Source organism: Emydura macquarii, unplaced genomic scaffold, assembly GCF_026122565.2.
Source record: "Emydura macquarii macquarii isolate MOO-44397 ecotype Brisbane River unplaced genomic scaffold, CSIRO-AGI_Emac_v2 contig_1897, whole genome shotgun sequence".
Taxonomy (NCBI): Eukaryota; Metazoa; Chordata; order Testudines; family Chelidae; genus Emydura; species Emydura macquarii.
The window spans coordinates 584,733-610,583 of record NW_027132034.1 but is presented as its reverse complement, the minus strand read 5'-3'; the positions used below and the strand labels follow the sequence as shown (position 1 = coordinate 610,583).

The 25,851-nt window shown below is 38.2% G+C and overlaps 1 protein-coding gene across 1 annotated transcript; it reads left to right on the top strand.

Moving 5' to 3' along the window:
• Window positions 1–1,867: 1,867 nt before the first annotated feature.
• On the top strand, window positions 1,868–24,757 carry CALB1 (calbindin 1). Its single transcript, XM_067558258.1, has 11 exons — window positions 1,868–2,005; window positions 2,555–2,631; window positions 7,354–7,428; window positions 14,839–14,922; window positions 15,010–15,066; window positions 17,575–17,652; window positions 21,583–21,638; window positions 21,731–21,770; window positions 21,854–21,907; window positions 22,064–22,135; window positions 22,510–24,757. The coding sequence occupies exons 1-11, from the start codon at window positions 1,924–1,926 to the stop codon at window positions 22,621–22,623; spliced, it is 789 nt and encodes a 262-aa protein (XP_067414359.1). The 5' UTR covers window positions 1,868–1,923; the 3' UTR covers window positions 22,624–24,757.
• Window positions 24,758–25,851: the final 1,094 nt, after the last annotated feature.

The window sequence follows — 25,851 nt, the reverse complement described above, 5'->3', positions numbered from 1 at the left end:
ACACATGGGGCACAAATAGAAGGTCACATGATAACTTATGTGCTATGCACGCATCTTGTTTCATACTATGTGCAAAATCTCAGCTACTCAATCCATTAAAATTCCTCCCAGAGCAAATTGCCCCTTTAACTCTCATCCTCTCAGACTATCCAGACCCCTTGACCATCTCCCCTGCTGTATTCTCCACCAACCCACCCCCTTCATTCTCACACCACATAATAGTCCCATATATATAATCCTGCAAGCATCACATGCACAAATACACTACTCCTGATATCTGGCTCCCAGATCTGCAGGCACTTTGGATTCCCCACCCACATCAAGCTGCCCGTTGACCAGAGAGTTGATAATGTCCTATCTGCTGATCAGACCATTGCCAATGTATCTGTGGCAGAGTTATTTAAAAGAAGATTGTCAGGAGACTGACGCTGTGGGTGATGCTTGCAGGATTACATATGGGGGGCTATCATGTGGAGTGGAGAATAAGAGTTGGAGAGATGGTCAAAGGACCTGGATAGTCTGGGAGAATGAGAGTTAAAGGGGCAATTTGCCCTGGGCGGGATTTTAATGAATTGGGTGCCTCACATAGGGTGACCAGATAGCAAGTGTGAAAAATCGGGTCGGGGGTAGGGGGTAATAGGTGCCTATATAAGAAAAAGCTCTGAATATCAGGACTGTCCCTATAAAATTGGGACATCCAGTCACCCATGCCTTCTGAGGCTAGGGGTGAGGGGAGATGAGTGCCAGGGCCTGGTGATGTTTGTGGTAGGCATCCTAGGTGAGCAGGACCACAGAGTGAAATAACTCTGGCCCGATGGGGACAGAACTACCTTATGGTTACAGTATCAGGTTCCCAGATGAGGGACAAGGAAGACCTCAACTGGGCTGCTCTACCTGTCAACCCACTGATGCAGCAGCTCTAGGAGAAATTCTTGCTCCTCAGCTCAGAAGAGCTGCCTGGTCCTTTCCCACACTGGTGTCTGGATCTTAAGTGGGAGGGGGTTCAGCTGCCTGATCTCCTCTAATCCTAGTGGAATAGTAGCACCAGCTGACATTGGAGCATTTTCATGATGTGTCTATCCCTCACACACACCATGGCATCGGATCCCCTTCTGGGTGCCAAAGAGTTTCCCTTTGAGTGCAAAGACCAACCCTGGTGCGGAGCTCTCTGCCTGTGTTACAATTGTCTGGGGCCCTGACTCCCTTGAAACTTTCCCCAAGGGCCTTATTGATGATTTGTCTTTGCAGCTGCCTGCACTCACATGCACGCCACACCTCCAGCTGGGGAGAAAGGGGGCAGATTCATACAGACACAGGCCCCGCAATTACCCACCGCTGCCCCAGCTCCAGCAGCAACACCTGGCATGAGCCTCATTAGCAAAACTATCACCAGGACACCCCGCCCCCCACTCTGTGTGCGCGGCACCTTCAACTCCACCGCCTCTCCAGGGGCCGCATCTCGCCTGGTGCCCTAGCTCTGGTCAGCAGGGACCAGCGGAGACCCAGAGAGGGGCTGGGGATGTGGGGAAACCCGGGCAAAGAAGGGTGTAGGGCCGCCTCTCTCTCGGTGCCACCCCCGGGGGTGCCGGAGCTGCAGCTTTCCAGCTGGGCCCGGGTTGCATGGGGGGGAGGGAGGGAGGTTAGCCAGCTTTGGCCGCAGCACCGGGGTGAGGCAGGGGGAAGGGAGCCTGCTGTGGCACCCGCCCACCTGGCCGGGCCAGCCTCGCCCACCCCCGCCGGGGAGGAGGAGGAGGGAGGCTGGAGGGAGGTGGCCAGCTGGGGATGGGGGGCGTGGCCCAGCCGAGCCCGACGCGATAAATGCCGAGCGCGGGGCCGGCAGCCGGGAGCAGGGTCAGCACCGCGGACAGCAGCGCCCAGCCCCAGCCGCCGGCCAGCCCGATCGCCCTCCCTCCGCCACGCGCCATGGCCGCCCAGACGCACCTGCAAGGAGTCGAGATCTCAGCCGCGCAGTTTTTCGAGATCTGGCATCACTACGACTCTGATGGTGACTATATTTCATTGCACCCCACCCCCCCCCGAGCCGGCGAGGGGCTCGGGCACCCCCTCCACACACACACACACACACACACCCCGGCCGGCCGGCGAGCTGCGCTGCAAAGTTTCCCCCAGGACAAGCCAGAACTTTTTCCAACGAGCCCGAAGCTGCAGCCCCTCTCGAAGCAGGCGGCCGGGGGTGGGGAGGGGGGCTCCGCATCAGCACCCATCCCTCTTTGCTTCGCCCTTTTCTAGCCCGACGGGCCCCTTTAGCAGGGCGTCCTTGAACTTTCCGTTTCCCCGTGCGTGGATTCAAGTTTCAATGCCTCCAGCTGCAGCTAGGATGCCGCTCTCTTCTCTTAAGTAACGTTGAACGTAGATGCCTTTGGAGAGGCGAGGGGTGGCCGTAGGCTGCTGAGCCTAATTGAGCCGATCAAAACAAAAAAGCCACCGGTTTTTAAACGCGGGGTTTGCAAATGTCATTTCCAGCAGCTGGAAGGATTGGACGCGAGAAAGTCAAGGGGCTCTGAGAAACCACCCATAACTCTTTTCGTTGCAGGCAATGGGTACCTGGATGGGAAAGAGCTGCAGAACTTCATCCAGGAGCTGCAGCAGGCACGAAAGAAGGCGGGCTTGGTAGGTTCATGTTTCCCCCTGCTTTATTTCATCTTTACGAAGAACTTTCTTGAGCAACTTTCAGCGACTGGGTCTCTTCTATCCTTAGGGCCATCAAATGTTCAAACACTTCGCTGGTCAGGCAAAGGCAATGTTTAGAAATTAATATGTCAAGTGGGATACTCGGTCCCTTCGGGAAATGTGGGGATAAGGGGTACCGCACAAGATACAAGGTAGTAGTATTTAGATTCCACCGTGGTACTAATGCAAATGATTCTTCTGGCAATGTTAAAAGTATGAGTCCAGAAAAATATGGAAACTATCATTATTATATAATAGAGATTTAAAGCAAGACTTTCTCTTCCCCTCACCCAATTATCTACCCATAGGTTAAAAGAAAATAACTCATTTTTCATGAGCTGGATTTATTTTTAACACTTTAATGGACAGTGTAGGTTGATATGCATTTCTGCCCCTTGGTGGTCAATAAACAGATCTGCAGATTATTCCTACCTATTTATTTGCACTTCCTTGGTTTTCTGCAAGAGGAAAATCAATACTAAATCTTGATCATCAAAATTCTATTAGTGAACAGAGAAGTTACCTGGAGAATATTAAAATATTGACAAATAGAAATGCATATTGGAGTTTAAATTGTAACAATCGTAACTTCAGCACTTTCTGAAGCAAGAAAGAAAAGTCTTAAAGTAAGATGATACTATTAATTTTGTAACATTCTGAAAAATAAAACTGAATGCCTCTAGATAAAGATATTAGTTTAAATACATAATGGTACTTCCTTACTGAATAAATAACCCCTAAAAGAATCCGATAATAAAACAGATCACTTAGCATCAAACTAAATTATATAGCACAGTATAATGAAGCCTACTTAAATCCTTAAAGCCGACTCTAAAAGATACTTATAAAGGCATAGAAAATAAAAGTGCACTAACTGACTGACTTGTGTGAGGAGAAATAAATTATAATTTCATATAGAGCTACAACCAAATTAAAAAATAAATGTTACCTTTTGGGTAATGAATTCTTGTCTTTGTTTAGTTCTTCTTATTTAAAGAATGGATAACAAATGTGTATCAGTATTTTTATTTGTTCTGTGGAAAGTAACATCTTCCTACTAGCTTCATGAGTTAATATGCAGCAGAAAATCTGTCATCTATAACATTACATATAAAATTACATGCACAATCTAGATTCCTAATCTTTTTTATAACTGTCACTGTAGAACTAATATACAAAAGTATAGGTAAGTTTGATTTAAAAGGGCCTCAGAATACTGAAAATTATGTGAGGATTGCAGTTTCTTCAGGAAAAAAGATATATATATATATATATATATATATATATATATATATAATCTTAATTTATTTCTACAAGGAGAGTGAGGCAAGTAAATTAGCATTTAAAAAAAAGAAAAGAAAAAAGAGAAAAGCCCATTTAAATTCTTTCATTAGAACTAAATTTTTGTAACATGTTGAGATGGCAGTAACCATAAGTAAACCCAGTTGAAAAGTGATGTTCAAGGCTGTATTTAAAACGTATTTATTAATAAGAACACTACTTTTAAAAATAATCCTAATGTAATGCTCAATGGATGAAAGATTCAGAGGTTTTACATCAGGAAAATGTGTCATCTTAAACTCATCTTCAAATTTCTCAAGAAGCAATTTGTGTCATAATAAGTTGTCTTCTACTTAAAAAAATTAAAGTGTTCACAAAGTAATGTATAAGATGCTTGTAGGATTATTCTTGTCTCCCACCCACTTTATCATTTATGCCTTTTTTTATAGACTCTGCCTGTACACTATTATATTTTGAAAGTGCTTAGGTGTTTAATTAATTTTTCCTTTGTCATTGCTCTGGTACAAGCTTATTTCTGGAATATTCTGCTGAAAAGACCAATCTACAATAACAACACTGAACTTCAGTGCTCTCATTGGATCATCTAGAGACGCTTGATATCTTGATCTCTGAAGTCTTTTCTGGATTATGGATATGTGCCATCAAAGGTTTCAAATCTAAGCTGATTCTTGGATTTGCAGGCTCATTTGCCAAACAATCATCTCACTAGTTCACCTATCTTGCCTCACTGGATACTAATTCAGTAGCTTTGAATTTCTTGCCCTTTGCCAGAAGGGACACAATCAGAAACTAATGGATATTATATGAGATTTCTGTGGCTGTGCTGTTTCCCCCCTGCATAAGTTTTTCTCATCATTTGCTTCTGCATTTCAGATAGTTTCTCTTGCTCTGCATTTTTGGAATACTCAATTATGCGTTCTTCATAGCTGGATTTTACATCAGTCATGCTACTAGCTTTATAGAATCTCATTGATTTCAGTCTTTGAACAAGATGGCTTAACATTTCTCAGTGCACTTCTCAGCTTCTGAACTGTTCTAATTGTTTTGTCATATCCTAACGCTTATGTGGTTCTTTTATTAATCAAATGACTATTGTGAATTCCATCCTTTTGCTTTCTATTACATCCAAAGAACAGTAACATGCAATTTGATCCATGTTATTCCTGTACACAGTAATACCATCAGAAGTTTACATTTGCAATTTTGTATTTGGGCTTTTTTTGGTGATATTTCATATTTTCCAACACCACTCCACCACATTATGTGAAATACAAAGTTGATTTAATTTCACAAATGCTAAAATAAGTAATTCTTTGGCAAAAAATAAAAATAAATAATATTTTTGGGATAAAAAAATCTTGGCATCTTTTGGCCTACGTTATCCTTGGTATGTTCTTTCTCTCATTTCACTTTTGCCAATTGCTAATAGAGAAAACGTGTGGTGAAGTGGTTACCAAAGGGGTTTCCAGCTCTCTCACTGTCTCACAGCGTGACTTTGTGGAAGTTATTCCAACATCTGTTCCTTCATTTATCCATATGTAAAATGAGAACAATATTTACCTACCTGACAGAGATCGTGTGACTTGATGTTCATAAATGCAATAATATTGGTTTTATGATTGCACCATTCATCCTAGGATTTCAAAGCACTTTACAAAAACTAGTGTGTTCATAACACCTCTGAGTCTGGTAAATATCTCCATTTTAAAATGGGGAATTTGAGGTACAGAAAGGTTAAGGTTCTTGTCTATGGTAACAGAGCAGCAAGTCTGTGGTGGAACCAAGATTACAACTGGTTGAATACTGGATAGAATTATTTGACACATTATATATCCAACAAATAAATTATTCAAAGGATATTATTCAATCAAACAATAGAACTGATACAATTTAAAAATGTATCAATTGACTAATTTATTAGATTAATGACATTCTATTTTTTATATTGTAAGCAGTGATCATGCCTCTTTTTATGATTGTGCAATACCTTACGTGTTGTGGATGCTATCTGAAACAAAGAATAATATCAAAATATTTAATCAGGGCTAATTATAATCCAGATATAGAGACTTTCAGGCCTGAGCCTCAACCACTAAGCAAATACTTCTTAACTTTGAGATCCTTGTGTGAAAGGTCAAATTTAACTGCAAAGTATTAATAATTATGGCTTAATTACAACAATTGCAAATTACTAACCTAAAACAGATAACTTTGAAACAAAGAGGACATTGGGCCATAGTTTGCTTTGTTATAAAAATTTACATGTAATGCATTTTAGCAATTTCTAGTAATACAAATTTTGGGCACAATCTAATGCCTTGACTCAGGCAAAATTCCCAACAATTCCAGTGGGAGTTCCTAAGAAAGGACTGCAAGACTAGGCTTTTCATAATGTTATAGTCTCTTTCATATTGATAACTATGAGATATTATTTACACTACAGTTCTAAGCCCTGATCCTGCACAAGGATCCATTTGCATGGATCCTTGGACCATAAAGAGTCCAAGTGAATTCAAATGGGCTCTTCAAAGGTGAAGGGGTCTATGCTACTGAATCTGAGTCTGACTAATCTTTGGTGTGACTCCATTGCCCTATCTTAAAGAGAAGCTGTCATTTTGAGACAAGTGGTGTGGTGGGAGCAAACATTTATATAAAAAGCACTTTGACGTTGGCTCTGTGGTTTACCTTATTATTCAAGATTGCTTTATATGTTTCAATAAGGGATTCCTCCCTCACAATTCAGCCTTTCCTTACATTTGTTCTGGCAATGAAGTTATAGTCCTGCTTTTATGACATCATAAGCAGTGGACAATACAAATGGCTTAATGTACAAATTCCACTTGTGTGACTTCATTGTGAGATTGGTTTGGAGACAGGTGAAAAGAGGATAAAATACTCATTCAAATGAAAGTAAACATTTAAGTGTTCTGATGTCTTATATTCCCACTATGAAAGACTTAAGTTTGTCTCAGATTTGTTCATTTAAAAATGAAAACTGTGGATTGAATAATAATTAACTGTGAAATTTTATTAAACAAAGGAATAATAAGATCTACCTTCAGGCAGATTTGTCTTTACAAGTGAATGTTACCATTTTGAAAGGTAAAATAGAAGATCTGAGAGCATCTGAAGATCAGATTCTGCCACTCGTTCCTATCAAGTAATTTCTTACTGCTCAAGCCGTCACCCTCATCGCAAAGGATTATTCAAAGTAAAAGACTACTCAGCGTAAGACTGGCAGAATCAAGACTCTAGCTAGCTTTTTATACATTATCTGGCAGTAACTCATTGACACTGAAATACTTAGCACATATATTTATATATCTTACAAATAATAATTCAATTATTGTGAATTTATAGGCATTAACACCTGAAATGAAAGCTTTTGTGGACCAGTATGGGAAAAGTGCTGATGGAAAAATAGGAATAGTGGAGGTAAGCTAGTTTCTTTATTTCAGGCTGAGTCATGTTTATGTGTACAGAATGCTCTTAGCATAATAATATCAAGCTAACTTGAACATAATCTATAAATATATGTATTGTCTTGGATTTGCTGTAACACAGGGTTCCTTCCCCATACTTAAGTATTTTCTCACTGAGGCATCAGTGAAACGTAAAATATTCCTTTCTCCTCCTCAGACATTAAGCATTACAGGCTTGAGTCAACAGAAAATAAAGGAGACCATTATTATAGTTTCCCTGTAATACAGCTGAAGTCTGCATGTTTTCAGGAAATTCAAGTTATTGGATACACTGCTGTGCTGGAATATTTTGGAATATTTTATCCTGATTTACTCTGGAATTTGATTTTGAACTGGCCCTCAATCCCACAACTCCTGTAGTGGGTGTAAAGCACAATTCAATGTAAATTGGCTAAGTATTTGATTTCCCTTCCCCTCCCACTTTGTAATCCTTGACATAATGGTTATTTCTTATTAATGCATATGGTAAGGATGGAGGGGAAGGCTATAATTTTGTTGACATTTTCAAAATATTTTGATAATCCAATTAGTGAGGGATTTTGATTACTCATTAATTCCTTTATTGAACTCAGACACAGACAGAAACTTTAAGCAGAAAATGTCTTTTGTTTGCAAAAGTCAGAAGCCCAGTCACCTGCACTGCCCTGGGTTATATGGTATCCATGCTTTTCCATTTTATAGACAACTTCTTAGGAAAGAGGGACTCTCCTAGAACCACTTCCTTTCCCAATCCCCACTACTTGGTACTCAATATTTAATTCTTCAGATCAACAGAAAGGTGTCCATGGGCAACAGTTTGAGAACCACTGTTTTAAGACCCGATCCATGACTCACTGAAGTCAATGGGAATTTTGCCATTGAATTCAAAGAGACCAGGATTTAACCCTTAGAAAATACAGTCAAGTTCCCAGTTTTATTGAGAAAAATGTATCTGAACAATTATAAAGAGCTCCTTGGAAACATGCTATCACTGCAACATTTCTATTGGGACTGACTTTTAGCTACAGTTATTTTGAATTGATATACTGAATGGAATATACAACAACCAATAAGATTTACAATACAAAATATCCTATTACCAGTGCATATAAATTACCTTGGGGTATATTTTCATCTTTAGGTGTAATTCCTATATGTAACATCCACATACTTGCTAATATATTCACGTCACTTAGTCTAAACTTAGATAGATAAGTAAACTGTGACTCAATTTGTTAATTTCTTACTTTATTTAAGGTTAAACTGCCTACATTTTGACTAAACTTTCAATTCATAATCAGACTGAAAATTCTGCAATAGGAAAAGTTAGTGTAGACCTATCTTTCTATTTATGATTAATAGAGTATTAGTGTATGTAATTAAACAGGCCAGTTTAAATACAATTTTTATAAAAGCATGCCTTTTTTATTTAGAGTACATATGACAGCAGGCTGTCACATGAAGCATTGTGCAGACACTTCCTGAAAGATACTGTGTGGTCTACTGGTTAGACAAGGCAACTGGAAGTTATATGTCTTGAGTTCTATTTTTGGCTCTGTGATTGACTCTCTACATGACATTGGACAAGTCCCAGAGGACCTGATCCTGTAAGGTGCTGAGCACCTACTACTAGAGTGCTGAGCACCATCAACATTGACTGATGTTAGTGTGTGCTGAGTGCATTCAGCACTTGGCTGGAGATCATCTGCACCCTAGAAGATTAGGCTCTTAACCTAATAGATACAATGATATAAATTAAATAGTATTATATCAATATGAAGCTGAATTGTTGATAAAGTGCTGAGATCTCAGATGAAAGGTGCTGTATGTGTAAAGTGTTGTTATAATCTTACAGATGATCAGTTAGAATTTTCTGACCCTTTGCCTTTCTAATTTAGAATGCCCAATGCTTCCAAAATGAATTCCACTCATTTACATGCTGTATTACGAAGTCTCTCCCACTCTAAAGAGCATATAGAGTCCGTGAACTATGCTTTTTTTAGCGTAAATAAATGCAGCACGCCGTCATTCAACCACCATAACACATCGCACCTGAAGATTTTTTTTAAATATCCTGATTAATAATTGTTCTTCAGGGAAAATCTATTAAAGAGAAGTCCTGAATGGCTTAAAATAATGCATTTTCAGCTCTGCTGAACAAATTAAGTGAAGATTTAAAGTGCATATACTGTCTTTTAGCAGTACGTTACTGCAGTGAGTTCTCCAGCTTTTAACCAGTTTCCTCTGGCTAAATGTAGAATCTAATATATCTCCATCTACTTTATAAAATACTCCCTCCCACTCCCTGCCCCAATATTTGGTCTGGTGAGTGCTTTCACTGAAATATAGATCTCAAAGTCCAAGCTTTTTACATCTCAGGACTACAGTTATTCCATATCCAAATGATTTAAATGCTCATTCCTACCAGGCAAAGTAACTATTTGCCATACTGAAAATGTTTTTCTCTCTTTCTCCCCCTTCCCTATAGGATTTTAAGACAAATATATTGAAGCACATAAATCAGGTGATTTAAGGACAGTGTTAATATCAGGAAGTGAGATCCATTCAGAGAGTGATTTCTAAAAAACTGTTCATGCTGGTCTGTTTTAAATATTGTAGTGCCTTTTCCAATTAGCTAACAGCCTAAGTTTTACCTTCTCTCTTTAACAAGCTCATAATCAGCGGTAGAAGGGTCAAGCTAGACTCAGTAGAAGCATCTTTCCAACCATGCTCTGACTCATAATACAGAGATAGCTGCCATTTTCATCATAAAAATAGCAGGAGCTCTCAGGAGAATTCTCAAAACCTTTTTATGTTCTTAGAGTTTGACATTGTAAGTGAAGACTTGTGGAATTTCATTCTCTTATTCAAAAATTCTCTTGTGCTACTGCTACATTTACTGTCCTCTAGAAAATGACACCAGGCTTCCTTGTTTACTCTCTTAATGACTCAGTCAAATCTGCTCTGTTTACAAGAAAAAAATGGCATGCCTAACTACTAACCTTGCCAACTCAATCTGGGTCCTAGACGAGTTCTCTTTTTGGCTCACACACTTCTAGTAATGAAAATTCTGCAGCTGGCACTTTATTAATGCTGTTGATGCAAGAATCAAAAGAATCTAGCTTCCTCTCTCCCTCCACACTGATTCTACAATTCTTGCAGAAGCAAAATAAATAAAATAGGGAAAATTTACTTTGTCAGAAGTCTAAGCAAATGTAATTTAATTCTGAGTTATCAAATGAGACAGTTCACTAGTTAGCTATAAAACTTTAATCCAGAGGAAGTGGTACCATATATGCTTCTCTCAGGCCTGTGTTACACATCTTCAAAAAGGAGAGTAAAACAAAGTAATATTTTATTGGAGGTGGTAATATATTTTGTTCCTTAAATGTAGCTTGGTACTGATAGTTGGTTGTTGGTTATTCTTTGGAAAGTTAGAATTTTCCATTTAGTGTCATCCATAGAATTCACTGTCAGCTAACTGTAGCTATCAGTAGGTCACAATGTCAATGTTGCAGTGGCTGTAAGTTTCTTAATTCAACTGTATACATTAAATATCTTCTGAACAACTGGGAACTTGTTTATATGGTCTAAGGGTTAGATCCTGGTCCCATTGAAATCAGTGGAAGGAATACCTTTTTCTCTCCATGAGATATAGACCTAGAAATGTTTTCAAACTGTGGTCCATGAATTCCTTGCTGTTGTTCTGCAGAATGAAACATTAATTGCAAGGAATGTTACAGTAATTAAACATCACAAAAGGGAGCAGATTAGTGCCCCATTTACATAGTCATTTTTTACCATAGCTACACTAATAGAGGACTTTCTTCCTTATGGAACTGAATATTGCTCATGACAGATAAATCCCAACACTAAGGGACAACTTGTAGCAATTAACTACTGGCTCAGGTAAGGTGGGGTGTGGAAACTACTCACCCTAAATGGAGCCTGGGGAGATGTGCCTTAGGGAAGCCAAAATCCCTCTTTGAACAAGCCAGGGAGCAGACTGCACCATCCTTTATGGCTCCTTGTGTTCTCTTATCAACCATGCATGGCCTCTCATGAGCTGTCCCTAACATAGCAATGGCCTTAAATATATATTGAAGGTAAATTGGCCTGGACAGACAAGTGTAAATTAACAAAGGAAAATATATTTTTAAATGCTACAGAATGTGAAAGAAACAAAATAAGGAACATTAGGGTATGATAGCTGCACTACAACTAGCCACCAATCTAATTCATCCACTCTGAGATAAATAGATGTCCGACAATGAACATGGTAGCATTCATCATTTGGTAGGGACAAGTGTATGCAACCTGACGTATTTAGTTCCACCACTCATAACCTACAGTATGTGAAAGTCTCTAATTCATGAAAATGAAGTGCCTACCCACTCTCAAACATATGCACACATCTGTACCAACGCTGCTGAATAAATAGGGATGACTTTATCACTAGCAAATGTTGTAGCTTCAGAGAGCTGATAAGTTTACCGATATTGCGTATAAGTAGCAATACTGGAGATCTGGAATTTGTTACATGCTCCGATGAAGATTTGCAAAAACTAATGTTTAAATATAGATATCGGAGCCTAATTTAGGCAGCTAAGTGGCCTGATTTTTCAGAATTGTCAATCATCCAACCGCTTTCATTGACTTATACTGGATGCAGTACTTCAGGGGGAGCTGCTGGGTATGCAGTGCTTCTGAGGTCATTTATTTGAATGCCTGATTGTGGATTTAGGAGCCTAACTTTAGGCCACCATTTCTATAACTCCCATCTTTATAATTAGACAAGTACTTAACATCCAGTACTACTGCAGGGGCTGTGCTGTACTAAACCAACTTTTCTTGACAATAACTGGAAGTCCTTGTAGAGGCTCAATATTTTATGGTCTTAGACCTAAAGATCTGAAATTCCTATGCTTGTTATACTCTTACAAATACCAATATAATAACCACATGTCTGTGTCAATGTGCACCTCTACCCATTGACAAAGTGCAATAAATCCATAGTCCATTGACTTCAACCAGGTGAATGGAAGTGGTGATTTATCTCTGATGTCACAATCCCTCAACTGGGAGAGGTAAAAGAGGGAGACTTTGTAGGAAGGGAAGGAAATTCCAACTCTCTGAACTTTTCCCATGTGCTAATACTAAAGGAACAGAAAATACACCGATATCTATTACACACACGTATGTGTGCACACTCGGTTTCTACCTATCAAGGAAAGGAATTTTGAACATTTGAGTCAGAAACATCGTTTTCTGGCTTCATTAGTATTCAGCAATATCTCTCAGGAGGCACTTTGCTATGCTCGATAGAATATACCAATTGCTCTATTTCTGCAAATAAAATGAATGCCCTGGTGTGTGTTTAAAATTGTACCAACATTTAATGAATATAACTGATTTCTTGCAGTGATAATTTTTGAAATACAGATGCTCTATTTCCAGCTCTTTGAAACACATTAAAACACACTATGGAATGAGGGACAGGAGTTACAGGCAGCTCTGGTCCCAATGGAATCCAGCAAGAAAGCCCTAGCCAAGGATCTCTAATTATGCAATAGAACTGCAGTGAACTGGGACTGAAATAGAGGTGGAGATAAGATCTGAAATGCACAGAAAAGAACAGAATTTTGAATTCACACTCTTGGATGGGGCTACAATGAGTTGGAATTTGTTCATGCAGTTTTTACAAATGGATGCATTAAGGAAGAATTTTAATGCCTTCTTCTTTTCTACGTATATTTCAAATCTCTTCTCTTGTTTCCATTCTTTCTCTCCTGTTTTTCTATTTTAATTAGAGCTGGTCAACATTTTTTCAAACAAAAAGGTTTTTTGTTCAAAAACAGATTTTTTTATAAACTTTTTTTTTTTTTTTTTTTGCAAACAAAATCAACCAATTTCAAAAAGTCATTTTAAAAAAAATGACATAAAACATTTATCAAAACCATCATGAATTTTTCATTTTTCAAAACCTGGGTTTTCAGTAAATGAAAATTTTCAGTAATTATTTTGATAAAACTAAAATGTTTTAAAAAATGAAAATGGTCCTTTTCAACTACTGCAAAATGAAAACAACTTCATTATCATTTGTGAAAATAGATTTTCATCAGGTTTTGAGTTTTAAGGGCACATTCCTTGAAGTCAATGGACTGGCTTGAAGGGCTGAGTCCCCCTCTCCATGCTGTTCCGGTTCTTGAATTGGCTTTTCCTGAGCAAAGTCTCATGCTTGGAGATGGCAAAAGGCTGTGGTTCCAGGATGGATTTCCATCAATCAGACATATTTTCTTTCCTTGTTCTCTCTTCTTTCCTCCTTCCTTCATTTGTTTCTCTCCTTGCCCTACTGCACGTTTGCCTTCTCCCTTTATCCTTCTCAGCCTTTTCCCTTACTCAGTACTCACATCTCCCTATTGTTCTCCGTCACCCTTGCTCTCTGTTCCCCTCATGGCTCTCTGCATCTTACCTTCTTCACTCTCAACATTCTCCCCCATTTGTTCTCCCATTCACTCTTAGTCACCTAAGCTTTTACCACACATCCTAACCTAGCATTTGTGAATGTGAGGCTCCTCTCTCACCCCTTCTCTAGGCCTGCTGGTTCACTCCTTTCCTTCTGATCTTCAGTTGTGTCTGCTCTGGAAGAACATATCCAAAGCAGGGAGCCAAAGGTCACTCAGAGGAATACTTCCTGTTCTAATGCATGGGAGGTACTCCTAAAAAATGGCATGTGGTTCCTTGGGTCAGAGTGGAGAATCCTGATTACCAGGAGAAGAAAGGACAGCTGATCCAGGTTGTGCAGCACTCACACCCAGAGCAAGATAGGGAAGGCCTCTCTGATTTCTGTTAATGAAGGAGACTAGTGGGCCTGTTTGCAAGTGGGTTAAAGAACCACTAAGAAAGCAACATCACACTACAGATTGAAACAATATGGGATCATCCTTTAAGGACCTGATTGTGTGGGCATCCTGCACAGTGAGCAGATGAAAAATTGGGTCCTGAGAATCTGATCCAAAGACCACTGAAGTCAATGGGAGTTTCCTAATGGCTTCAATGGCATTAGAGCAGGCTCCAGATTATTATTTCTGTTTAAAATAAATGTAACAGCCTGCTCAACAGCTGGGAATAAGAGCACACAATTCAAATCTTACCTGGAGAGTGAGACAGTGTAATGACTGTATTTGTAAACCTCCCCCTCCCCCAACTGCGGTACTTGGTGCGTGCTGTAAAACACTTTATAATACAATTAAACGGCCAAATAATGGGAATTGAAAACAATTTTTTTACTTGTTTCTAGAGCCCCAGTCAGGAGGTTGTCTGTTCTGAAAGAAACAATTGCAGTTTTAAAACAAACTTTAAACTTGCTTTAAATCTGTTACAGCTTGCTCAGGTATTACCAACAGAAGAGAACTTCCTATTGTTCTTTAGGTGCCAGCAGCTAAAGTCAAGTGAAGATTTCATGCAGGTACTGTACACCATTTTGTCTTTTGTAAAGTCATCCTGGTTTAGATTTAAGATATATAAATAAATCTCTTTTATATACTAATTGCAGACCTGGAGAAAATATGACACTGACCATAGTGGCTTCATTGAGACTGAAGAACTTAAGGTAAATTGATGATTATGTATATTTCACAATGATTAGAGATGTGTGTGTGTATATATTACACTGTAGCACTGATATATATGTCTGCTGAAATGTAAAACCCACCCAGAAAGTGATACCACTAACTGATGTTTCTATCACAGACAAATTAAAGTGCAATTTCTATTCTGATAAATGACTCTAAAAATGGCATTTAGTGCAGATCCATGTTTATCCCCTAGTGATTTCCAAATAACAAATGCTCGGTTTAGAAGTAAAAAGATGTTTTTAAACTAACTGCCCTACAAATTTGGCTAGGTCTATGACAGCTAATCTGGGTTCTTTTTCCCAGCTGCATCACTACCATTACTGAACATTCTGCGGTCCAAATTATGCTCTCACTAGTACCTGTGCAACCCTGTTGTTGCCATACTAACCCCTGTGCAATACAACTGCAATCCCAGTGCTCACACTGGGTTTACATAGGTGTGTCTGATGGGAACTTAGCACACAGTTCTCTTAATGCACAAGAAACAACAGCATCCAGTTTGTTCTATTAGCTGTGTTGGCTCTGCAGAGTTAACAAGAGTAAAAAACAACACGTTTATTCGTATCACTAAAGCTAGCAGATACCGTTGGACTCTGAATATATATGGAGAGCAAGTCCAAGTGGGAAAGTGCCATTTGTACATAACCATTTTTCTATGTAGAACTGCACTTTAAGTAACGCTGTGGTAGAGATTCTCAGCTGGTGTAAACTGTCATAGCTCCACAGGACTTCAGCTGAGGACCTGGCCTGTGTACCCACTGACTGGGACCAATTGTCTTGTCCATATGCAGAACTCTAAATAAGAACTACATAGACATTAACCAAAGCATTCAATTGTCTGACATTGTCTGAAATCCATAGCAGAGCTTTGGAAAAGCAAAACTCGCCTCATGTAGCCAAATTGTCTCTTTTCTCCATCCCCTTTGAGCTGCTTTGGTAGTACAAAAGGGATGAAGAACGTCTGTATCTCCGCTGCTGAGGATTCCTACCTCACAGAAGAGACCTCAATTGGCATATCCAGCTCCTATGACCCTGATATACAAGAGGCTATTCCCTCCCACCCAGGCTCTGGCACGCAGGTGAGTCAAAAGGGAGATGGGGTCAGGAAAGAGGCATGACTGGTGCACATTGCACTCTAGCACTCCCCAGATGTTGGACAGTCCCTTGAGGGTGGTTTCCAGCAAGCATATTTTAGACCAGTCAGGGCTAATGAACAACCAGAAAATCTTAAATGGCTCCATGATGGCTTCCCATCTGTACTGTGTTGAGCAGATCTCATCTGCAGCAGAAAATCTGGGTCATTTTCATCCTTTCAGAATTATGTGCTGTAGGCTTGTTTCTTAAGATAATGATCAATAAAATACTTCTCTTGACAAGTATGAAAACTTTATGCATATGCTATAACTAATTTTACTTCCCCCATGACTTTTTAAAAGCACATACGATCTAAAATGTTTACATGAAATCTGTTCACAACATTTCTGCAATCCTTTTAGTATATAGCCTAGGTATGGAGAAGCCTGATGAAAAAATAAACAGTATGGTGGTGACAATAGGGACCAAAGGCTATCATACTTGTCTTTCAAGTTCAGGGGCATTATGCATACATGGTTGGCAGGGAAGATGGCTCACGAGGAAAACTCTATCTTAAAATGTGGTCCAAACAGTGAAAAAGCAATGGCATTCCAACAAATGAGAGAGGTTAAAACTGCTTGGTGCACTCTTCACTGAAAGTTGATAGCCATGCACAATTCTCAAAACTTGAAGACTCTTTGCTTCATAAATTAAGATTTTTAAATGTCACTTATCTAGGACAATTGTTCAACTTAATCAGTGGGGAAAACAAAACTTTATTCTTTAGGGTATATGTAGCTGTCGTTGAAGGTCAGGAAGAAACCTTGCCAACTCCTCTCAAATAAAGTAGCAAAATGCACATTTATAGTATGGGTATGTGAAGGAGCAAGAAGGCTTCACCTTCACCTGAAGCATCAGGTACTCGCCACTGCTGTAGGCAGGAAAGCAAACTGGATTAATGATTAATCTTTTCTGTAAAACTATTCCTATATTTCAAGCAGTGACTAGGAATCCAAGTTTTCTAGGGGGCTCAAGGTTAATTAATGAAGTTTACTGTTAAAATTAATTCGTACACAGGATAGCTGGATGCTAAACTATTTTTCCAGGCTTCCTTGTAGTAAAAAAAAAGGCATGTAATGCACAAAGCTCTGTGGGAATCTTTTTTTAAAAATAAGGTGATGGAATATACTTGGTCTGGTTAAAAGAATTTTTGTTGGCAGATATACTTAACATGGAAATTACTATTTATGTTTATATCTATTTTACATTTCAGTAGTAAATATGTAAAACTAGTATTTCCCAGATTGCCTCTAGACTGAAATTAGAGTATAATAAGGAAACTAAATATTCTTTAATCATTTTAGCTTTGGGGAAAATATTCACCTGTGCTTACTTTATTATTTTCACAGAGTTTTTTGAAAGATTTACTACAGAAAGCAAATAAGCAGATTGATGATTCAAAGCTAACAGAATACACAGAAATCATGGTAAGATTATTCAGACATTTCATCCTAAAAACTGAAAACCGTGCACATCCCTCGCCATTAACTTCCCATTTAAAGTCTCCCATTGACTCGAATGAGAATCTGTTTGGATCCCTATTGTGCAAAATAAGACATCACACCTTAGAGATCATAGTCCAAGGAGGCATATCAGGTAATTCTGTAGCTATGTCACCTTCAGCTGTGATCTGTAAATTTAGCAGTGTTGGGCTTAATATAAATATAGGAGACTTTAGAGGAAATTTAAGTATTTTGGACAAACCAACACCACAAGGTGGTCCTAAGGAGAACTTTGCCACTGAAGGTGCTTTCCTTTCAGATAAGATTTAAAACTGAAGCTCTGAACACTTGTTCTCAAAGATCCCATGACACTTGTTATAAAAATAAGCAGATTAACCTGTGCCTGAGCCAAATTCCAACTTGACTAATTATGTTCTACCTATCGACAGTTCTGTTGTAGTTTCTGTTTCCTCATTTCTTGTCCTGCACTGTTATACAGTATTGCTTGCACTGTTCAATAGGGGCCACATTTCACCTTAGATTTGGCTGCATCTTGATGATGAGTGATGCAATTCTTTGTGTAATCTGTAAAGAGCAATGGGATAGTTCTGGATGAAAGATTCTACCTCAGCTTTAAATTACTGTAAGATTTAGCATAGGCACAAGGAAAGAAAACCTGAGTAAGACTGTCCAAAACATAAATTCTGGTATGCATTCATTAAATACTTAGACACTAGAGTGATCTTTCTTTGGTTTTAGTTCTGTGGTATAGAACCTGATGACCACCTAAAATGATCTATGGAGTCTAAGACATAGACACATTTATTAGATTACATTTCTCTAAGTGACCCTTGCATACTGCTGATGGATTCTTAGCACCCACAAGTAGCAGTGGGGTTTAATCCTTTTTTATCTCAGAGGAAGGGCACAGAATCTCTGGTAACCATTTTCCATACCTCTTTAACTTTTAGAACCCTAAGGACATACATGCCTATTCTGAGAGTTCTCGGGTGGGAATGGGAGCAGAATATGCTCTTCCCCCTGCTATGCCTCCTTCTGCTTCTCTTCCTTCCCTTTCCTCATAGCTACTAAAGGAATCTTCCCTTCCTTTTGTAACCTCTTCCCCAACAGGTACCAAAATAGGCCTCAATAGTCCTTTTCTATGAATGAGCAAAGAATGTACCTGCTAGTCCTTCAAGTACAGAATGCTTAATGGGGTCTTTGCCAATTTTGGACTTTCTACTGCCTCTCATCTCCCAGTGTGAGAAGGGGAACCTGATAGCAGGGCAAGCTTCCAAGGCAGGTGGGATAAAATAAGCTCTGCTTGAGTCCTAGCTAGGCCCATCTTTAAACCTAACCAGATTCTCTCTCCCCTCTAACGTCTGAACGTAGGACTCTCTGGTGGCCTCCATACAACTGTCAGTAAGATTTGTGCATTTCAGAGAAAGGGAAGAAGTAAATTCCCTGTCTTCAGAATGGTTAAAGTCATGATGTATTTTTGCTTTCCCAGCAACTTAGTTTCACCCCAAAATATTTTTAGGGTTTAACATTTCAGGATGAAATGCTTCAAACTGACCCCAACTATGAGAGAAGTTAATTAAGACAAAGATCTGGTGATTCTGCTTTCTTATTGTAAACTATTTGTCAAGAAATATCATTGCAGATTAGTTGCAGAAATTGTAACACATGCTGGAGAAATAAATCTTACATCCTTAACCTTTATGCACCACAATTTTTTCTGACTTGTTAGCCCCCAGATTGTGCCCTATATTTGGGCCTCAGCAGGTTGAAATAATTATAAAGAATTAACATTGATAAATACATGATAAAGGTAACATTATGCCATCTCCTCAAAAATTAGAAGAGAAAAAGTAACAGAAAACATAACAGGAATTAAGAATACTTACCAGTTAGAGAAAGGGAAAGGCATCTATCAACAGCCAGACATAAAATAGCTGAGTTAGGGCTGCAACTGCTTGCCTCTGCCAAATGTCAAGCCCCCTTCTCCTTAAAGGCACACTGGGAAGAAGTTCCTGTAAAAGGGTATGGAGGGTTAGAAGGAGTCAGGTGGTCACAGAAGCTGCTTCTCTATACTATCTCTGTATCTCTAAATTGTTTTATTAGGCACAACTGTGCTTTTTCCTGCAGCATGAATTTTGTATTTAAAGGGGTAAAAACAAATGGATACAAGAATGTGATTCCAACCCCAACCATTGTACATCTAAAGTTACTGTAATTGAAAGAGACTAAGGGGGAGGGAAGTGAGAAACCTCCCTCTGTGTTCAGTTACACTTCCAACAACACTTCGTACAGTAAGGTTTCCCTGATGCTTTTTCTCAATCTTTCGCATAGCAAAAGGGGAGATAACATTTGAAAATAGGGACATTCGATTGTACAGCGACTGGGAAAGGAAGACAGGCAGTGTAATGCCTCAAACTCCTGCTAACAAAATTTTAAAAGGACTTAATTTCAAGATAGCCATGTTTCTTAAGAGATTAGAAACAATGCAATTTGCTGACTTTTCATTGCATCTATGGTATATTAAATATTACATTTTAGGCAGGAAACTAATTTCTCATACACAACAGGATCCTGGAAAATAGGTTAAAATAGAATATAATTTTTTGTAAAATCACATTAACGTATATATTTCTATTAAATGAAAACTCAGTTATTTGATGGAAGTTACTTAGATGCAATTCTTATATAAAATTAATTAACTATATGTCAATTGTGGAGACTTTTGGTTATTTATACTTACGTGTTTATAGGGCTTTAAAGCTGAGACTAAACCAAGCATAAAACATTTAATCAGTCCTGTTTTCATTCTATAAGATTGATTATATTTATTAGCTACTTAATCTATTTGTATTACATCACAAGCTCATGATTTTCTTGAAGTGCTTGGCATGAGGCAGATTCTGATCTCATTTACGTATGCATATGTTTGTGTAGACTTGACAACCAATTGAATAAGAATTATAAATTTTGTCTTTTACATGAAGATTGCACATCTAGAAGGAATTTAACACTCCAACTTACATTTTAACATTTAATTTTAGCTACTATACTTGATTAGATTTTAACTGAATTGTTTATCCTTTAATATGTAGAATTACGTATATTAAGTGTTAAAACAGGACTCAAGACCAAATCTACCACTCCCTAGCTTAAAAACAAAAAGCCTGTAATTTTTTACTTTGGTCTATATCTTTATTCTATACACAACCCACATGACATTGAATCTTGATCTGAGCTTAAAATCAGGTTTAGTAGAAGATGTTGGATATCATGGCTATAGTTTGTGTTCCATTTGTGAGGAGCCAAATTCTGACCTCAATTATAAAGGTGTAAATCTTGAATATCCCTATTCAAATCAATTGAGTGACAAATAAGACCCATTGTGGGTCTTTGAAATCCTTTGACACTTTTTTGTCCACACATGAAACAATCAGAATTTGGCAATATAAAATGTAATCACAGTTAAGTCAATTGTAGTGATTACTGTGTGTTTTGGTCATTAGGAACAGAAATTAGATGACTATGCATATGTCTTTTGCTATTGGGGTGGCAGTTTGCATCCCTCTTTTATATTGAGGAAGTGAGGTATTTGGTTGTAGGGACCAAAAGTGGAAGCAATTTCTTTTCCTTTATTTGATATTTTCAAAGATAAAAGATGAGCAACCCTTTCCTAAAAGTCCTTTGGCTGTGGACAATTGTGGGGGTGACAATTATAACCTGAGTGATTTGCCATGACTTAAATGTATCCCACAACAAATGAGAGTTTGAATTAGGTTCCTACATTTTATTTATTTAATTAGCACATTCCCATTGGTTTTCGATTTCCCAAGAAATACTTTATTTCTTTGCTGTGCTGCCCAATACTTTAATATTACATATCTATATTTATTTCAGCTGAGGATGTTTGATTCAAACAATGACGGAAAGCTGGAACTTACTGAAATGGCCAGGTAGATTTTTATACCTATATCATATAAATATTGCATGCCAGTTGCCATTATGGAAAAAAAAATTGTTTGAACTCTCATTTTTCTCTCCAAAGTTTACTCCCAGTCCAGGAAAATTTTCTTCTTCAATTTAAGGTATGCAGCTTTACATTTTGAAGTTTGAACATGTAGCACTATACACTATTCATCTAACTCTTTGGCTTTCTTTTTGATTTTAGGGTGTCAAAATGTGTGGAAAAGAGTTCAATAAAGCTTTCGAGCTGTATGATCAAGTAAGTGATCTGAAAAATATTATAAAACTCCCCTTTTATGTACTGATTGAGTACTCTTTGGTATAACTTAAATTTTCTGAATTAGGGGAAAATAAATTAGGTGTAATGCTACAGTAGCTGAAATGAAAAATAAATGCTCATATTAATATTTTTCAGGATGGCAATGGATACATAGATGAAAATGAACTAGATGCATTACTGAAAGATCTGTGTGAAAAGAACAAAAAGGTAATTCTAGAGCTTTTCTTAATGATTAGTTTAAATTGGGATTTTAAATCCACCCAATTACAATAGAGCTGCTAAATCATAGTTCCTGAAGTGCAGGACATTTAGAAATCTTGGCAGAAGTAATAACAATGTAAATCCTTAACTAAGTGAGCTATGATGATACAGCAACCATGTTATAAAGTGAGTTCAGAAACAATGAGGATCAACAATCTTGTGTGCACAAATGTGAATTACATGCTAGTAGTTAAACAATTTCTATATCGTATTGTTGGGTGGGCTGGCACTAGACAGATTTTCCTTACCCATCCTCTATCATTGGCAAATATAGTTTGTAACTAAATTGGATTATAAAGCATTATCTGTTCTTTAAATAGGAATTAGACATTAACAACCTTGGAACATACAAGAAAAACATCATGGCCTTGTCTGATGGAGGAAAGCTTTACCGAACAGAACTTGCTCTTATTCTCTGTGCCGAGCAAAATTAGAGACCTCCTGTCACTTCAGCTTAACTGGTGATATACTGTATCAACACAATAACTGTGCACTATAAGGGAATAGGCTGTACTTTCTTTTATATCTGTAAATTTAAACCGCATATAGATAATTAGCCAGGATGTGTGGCACATTCTTTTCAGTTTGTTTCTATACTGTTTGTAATGTACAGTTTTTGTAACTATAAGATTGATAAAGAGAATGTCTGTTTGGGCCAATCTGAATATTCAATAAGAAACTAAGGCTTTTTTTGCTTTCATAATCATGGCTGGAGAAAATTTTAAAATTCTGCTGAGACTGTTTTGTTCATCATATCCTTTGACACTTGCCACACTTCTATTCAATGACACACAAAGTAAAAGCTTAGATAGTTCTTTCATTGTATGATTAAATACGGGTTTTTAAATGCAAAATGTAAAAATGTTGTTTTCAACATAGGAAAGATGACCAGGGATGTTTGAACTGAAAGAGATTTACCAAGCTGCTGAGAAATATTTTCAGTAATCAGACTACATGCTTGAAAATCTACACTCCTTGCAGTTAATGAGGAGAGCTTATGAATTCATGGCATACAGATATATCATCTATAAAAAGGAGATATCTGGAACAGCTACCTGTGCTGTTCTTCACAAAAAGTTATTTTCCATTTAGTTGTTTAATGTAATTGAATTAAAACAAAGTCATAGGCACCTAAGAAATACAAGAGAAAGAACTTCTTGACATCCTTTAATTTATTTTGGAAATCTGGCTAAATAAAAGACAGGTAGGATAGTTAATACACACATTAGCATAATACAATAAGTTTAACTCATGAAAATTGCTGTGTCAGAGAATATAGACAATCCATTTTCTAAACTATTTGCAGATTTTGCAGGTTAAAATTATTCTAGTAAAATGCTGTTTTTACATCATTCTGTGTAACTTACAATTAAATTTAATATACTAAGACTACTTGTGTCTAGTTTGTCTATTTCCTGGATTTTCTTAGCAAGTAGAAAACAAGAAAATAAATAATTTGTTTTAAAAGTGTGCCTCCTGCATCTTACACTAGATTTCTAATTCAGAAAATTATTGGAATTTAATTTAAAACTAAAAAATAAATAATCCATTTGTCAAAGTACTAATTCAGCACCAAGTCTAGTAGTTTATATACCGGACTCTAAATTAGATTACTCTGGAGGGGAATTGTTTTTAAAGCAGGAAGCATTCCATGTAATTGCTCCTGTCTTTTCTGATTGTGCTCTGTACGCCTAGGTCTCCTTTTACTTACACCAGTTTTATGCCAGCATAACTCCACAGACTTCAATGGAGTTGCTCCCAATTTAGAGTGGTGTGAGAAGAGAATTAGGTCTATATCTTAATGTCAATCAACCTAAGATGCCTCTATTTAAAGTGTGTTGTTTCAGAAGCAAGCCCAGCTCAATAGATTATTTTATTAGCTGCACACGATGCCTAAAATGCATTCACAGTAACTTATTTAACAAACAGGGGCAAATCAGTTTAATTAGATACAAGTGGTCTCAAGCAGTAAGTGCACGGGATACTCTCCAATCTTGAGACGGATATAATTAGAAGACAGGAGAAGAGGGAAGCAACAGAATGATTCTTGGTGGGGGAAAAAATAACACATTAAGAAGTTTAAGGTCAGATCAAGACAGGTCAATGTCAGCTTCACTCCAGACAGTGATCTAATTCCTCAGCTTCTGGTTTACCTCTTCCCTCTATGCAATGTAAAATGTAATGGTGTATTTTAAGCAAAAGAACAGTGAATAAATTATCTGCCTATAGGCTTAATATATATGATTAAAGTGAATTGCAGACAGATTTTGTTCATATTGTGCACATGAAGCAATGGATTTTGCCTTAACACTTAAAAGGTGAAAATATCTTGTACTGTAATAATATCTGTGTGATGTAAAGTGACTGTTTGGTACAACAATTAGATTGAAAGATGAGGTGGTTACATTGTTTTGACAAAGTCATCATCTCAACTTGAATCTGGCTTCCAGAACACAAGAAATGTTGCCTGTCAAAGATTTGTCCAAAGTCACATTTTTACCATTCCTATTAACAACCAGCAGCCCTGTGATACTGTACAGACTATATAAAGAAGATTTGAGTCATCTACATGTGAAATGTTTCTTACAATCATGCATAACAAGCGCCTATTTCCACAGAAGTATAGCATTTAAAAAGACAGGCTAATCATGATGTCTTATGTTAATACAATGACAAGTATAACAAATACAATAAGTTGGGATCACTGTAAAAACTTTTGTTTTTTAAAACATCTACTGTTCCCTGGAATTGTTCCAGGGCATCCTACTAGTTTGATAAACACTTTTCAACTGTCCTGTTAGCCAAACTGACATTGGTGAAACACAGAAGAAGCCCACAGAAAGGGGGCGGGGAGAGGGGAAGTGTGTGACAAGGAGCGTGTGTGTGTGGGTGAGAGAGACAATGTGTGTTGGGGGACAGTGAGTGTTTCCACACACTGTCTTTAAGTTCAGACAGCAGCAGCAGGAAGCAACCAATCTTGGTGCATAGACAGCTGGTGTCCCGCATCCCTCCACACCAGCTCAGTGGAGACTGGTACAGTGGGCGGAAGGGAGACACCGTCACATAAGCCCCAGGCTACCTCCCTGGCTCCGCACAGCATATCAGGAGTCTTTCTGCCCTTCCTCCAAGCAGGAGCCCACACTGCCTGCCTGCCTGCAGCCGGTATGCTTAGCTGTGTAATTTCAAAACTTCCTGGGGCTTTGAAAAGGGAGGGGCCAATGGCTGCAGGGCAGGGAAGTTCATACTGCTGCCCCGAGCTGTCATGATGGGCATTGTGGAACACATCTGGAGGCCATTTACCATGATATAACCAAGGTCAGTGTCTACACTGATGCTTTGCTGCTAAACCTTTGCCGCAAAAAGCTCTGTCTCTCCTCGAGGTGGTTTTATTTTGTTGAAAAAACAGAGCAGTTTTGTCAGCAGAGGGGTAATTGCACTGTGTACAACCACCATTTTGCCAGAGAAAAGCTGACTTTGGTTGACAAAACTCTAACGTAGACCAGCTTGAGAGATTCATTCACTGCTGCACATAGGCCTGACCTGTTCTATTTTGAGAGAGAAGGTGGATGAGAGGATAGCTTTTATTGGATCAACTTCTGTGGGTGAGACACAAAACTTTCAGCCTTATACAGAGATCTTCAAGTGGAACAGATTGTCTAGCA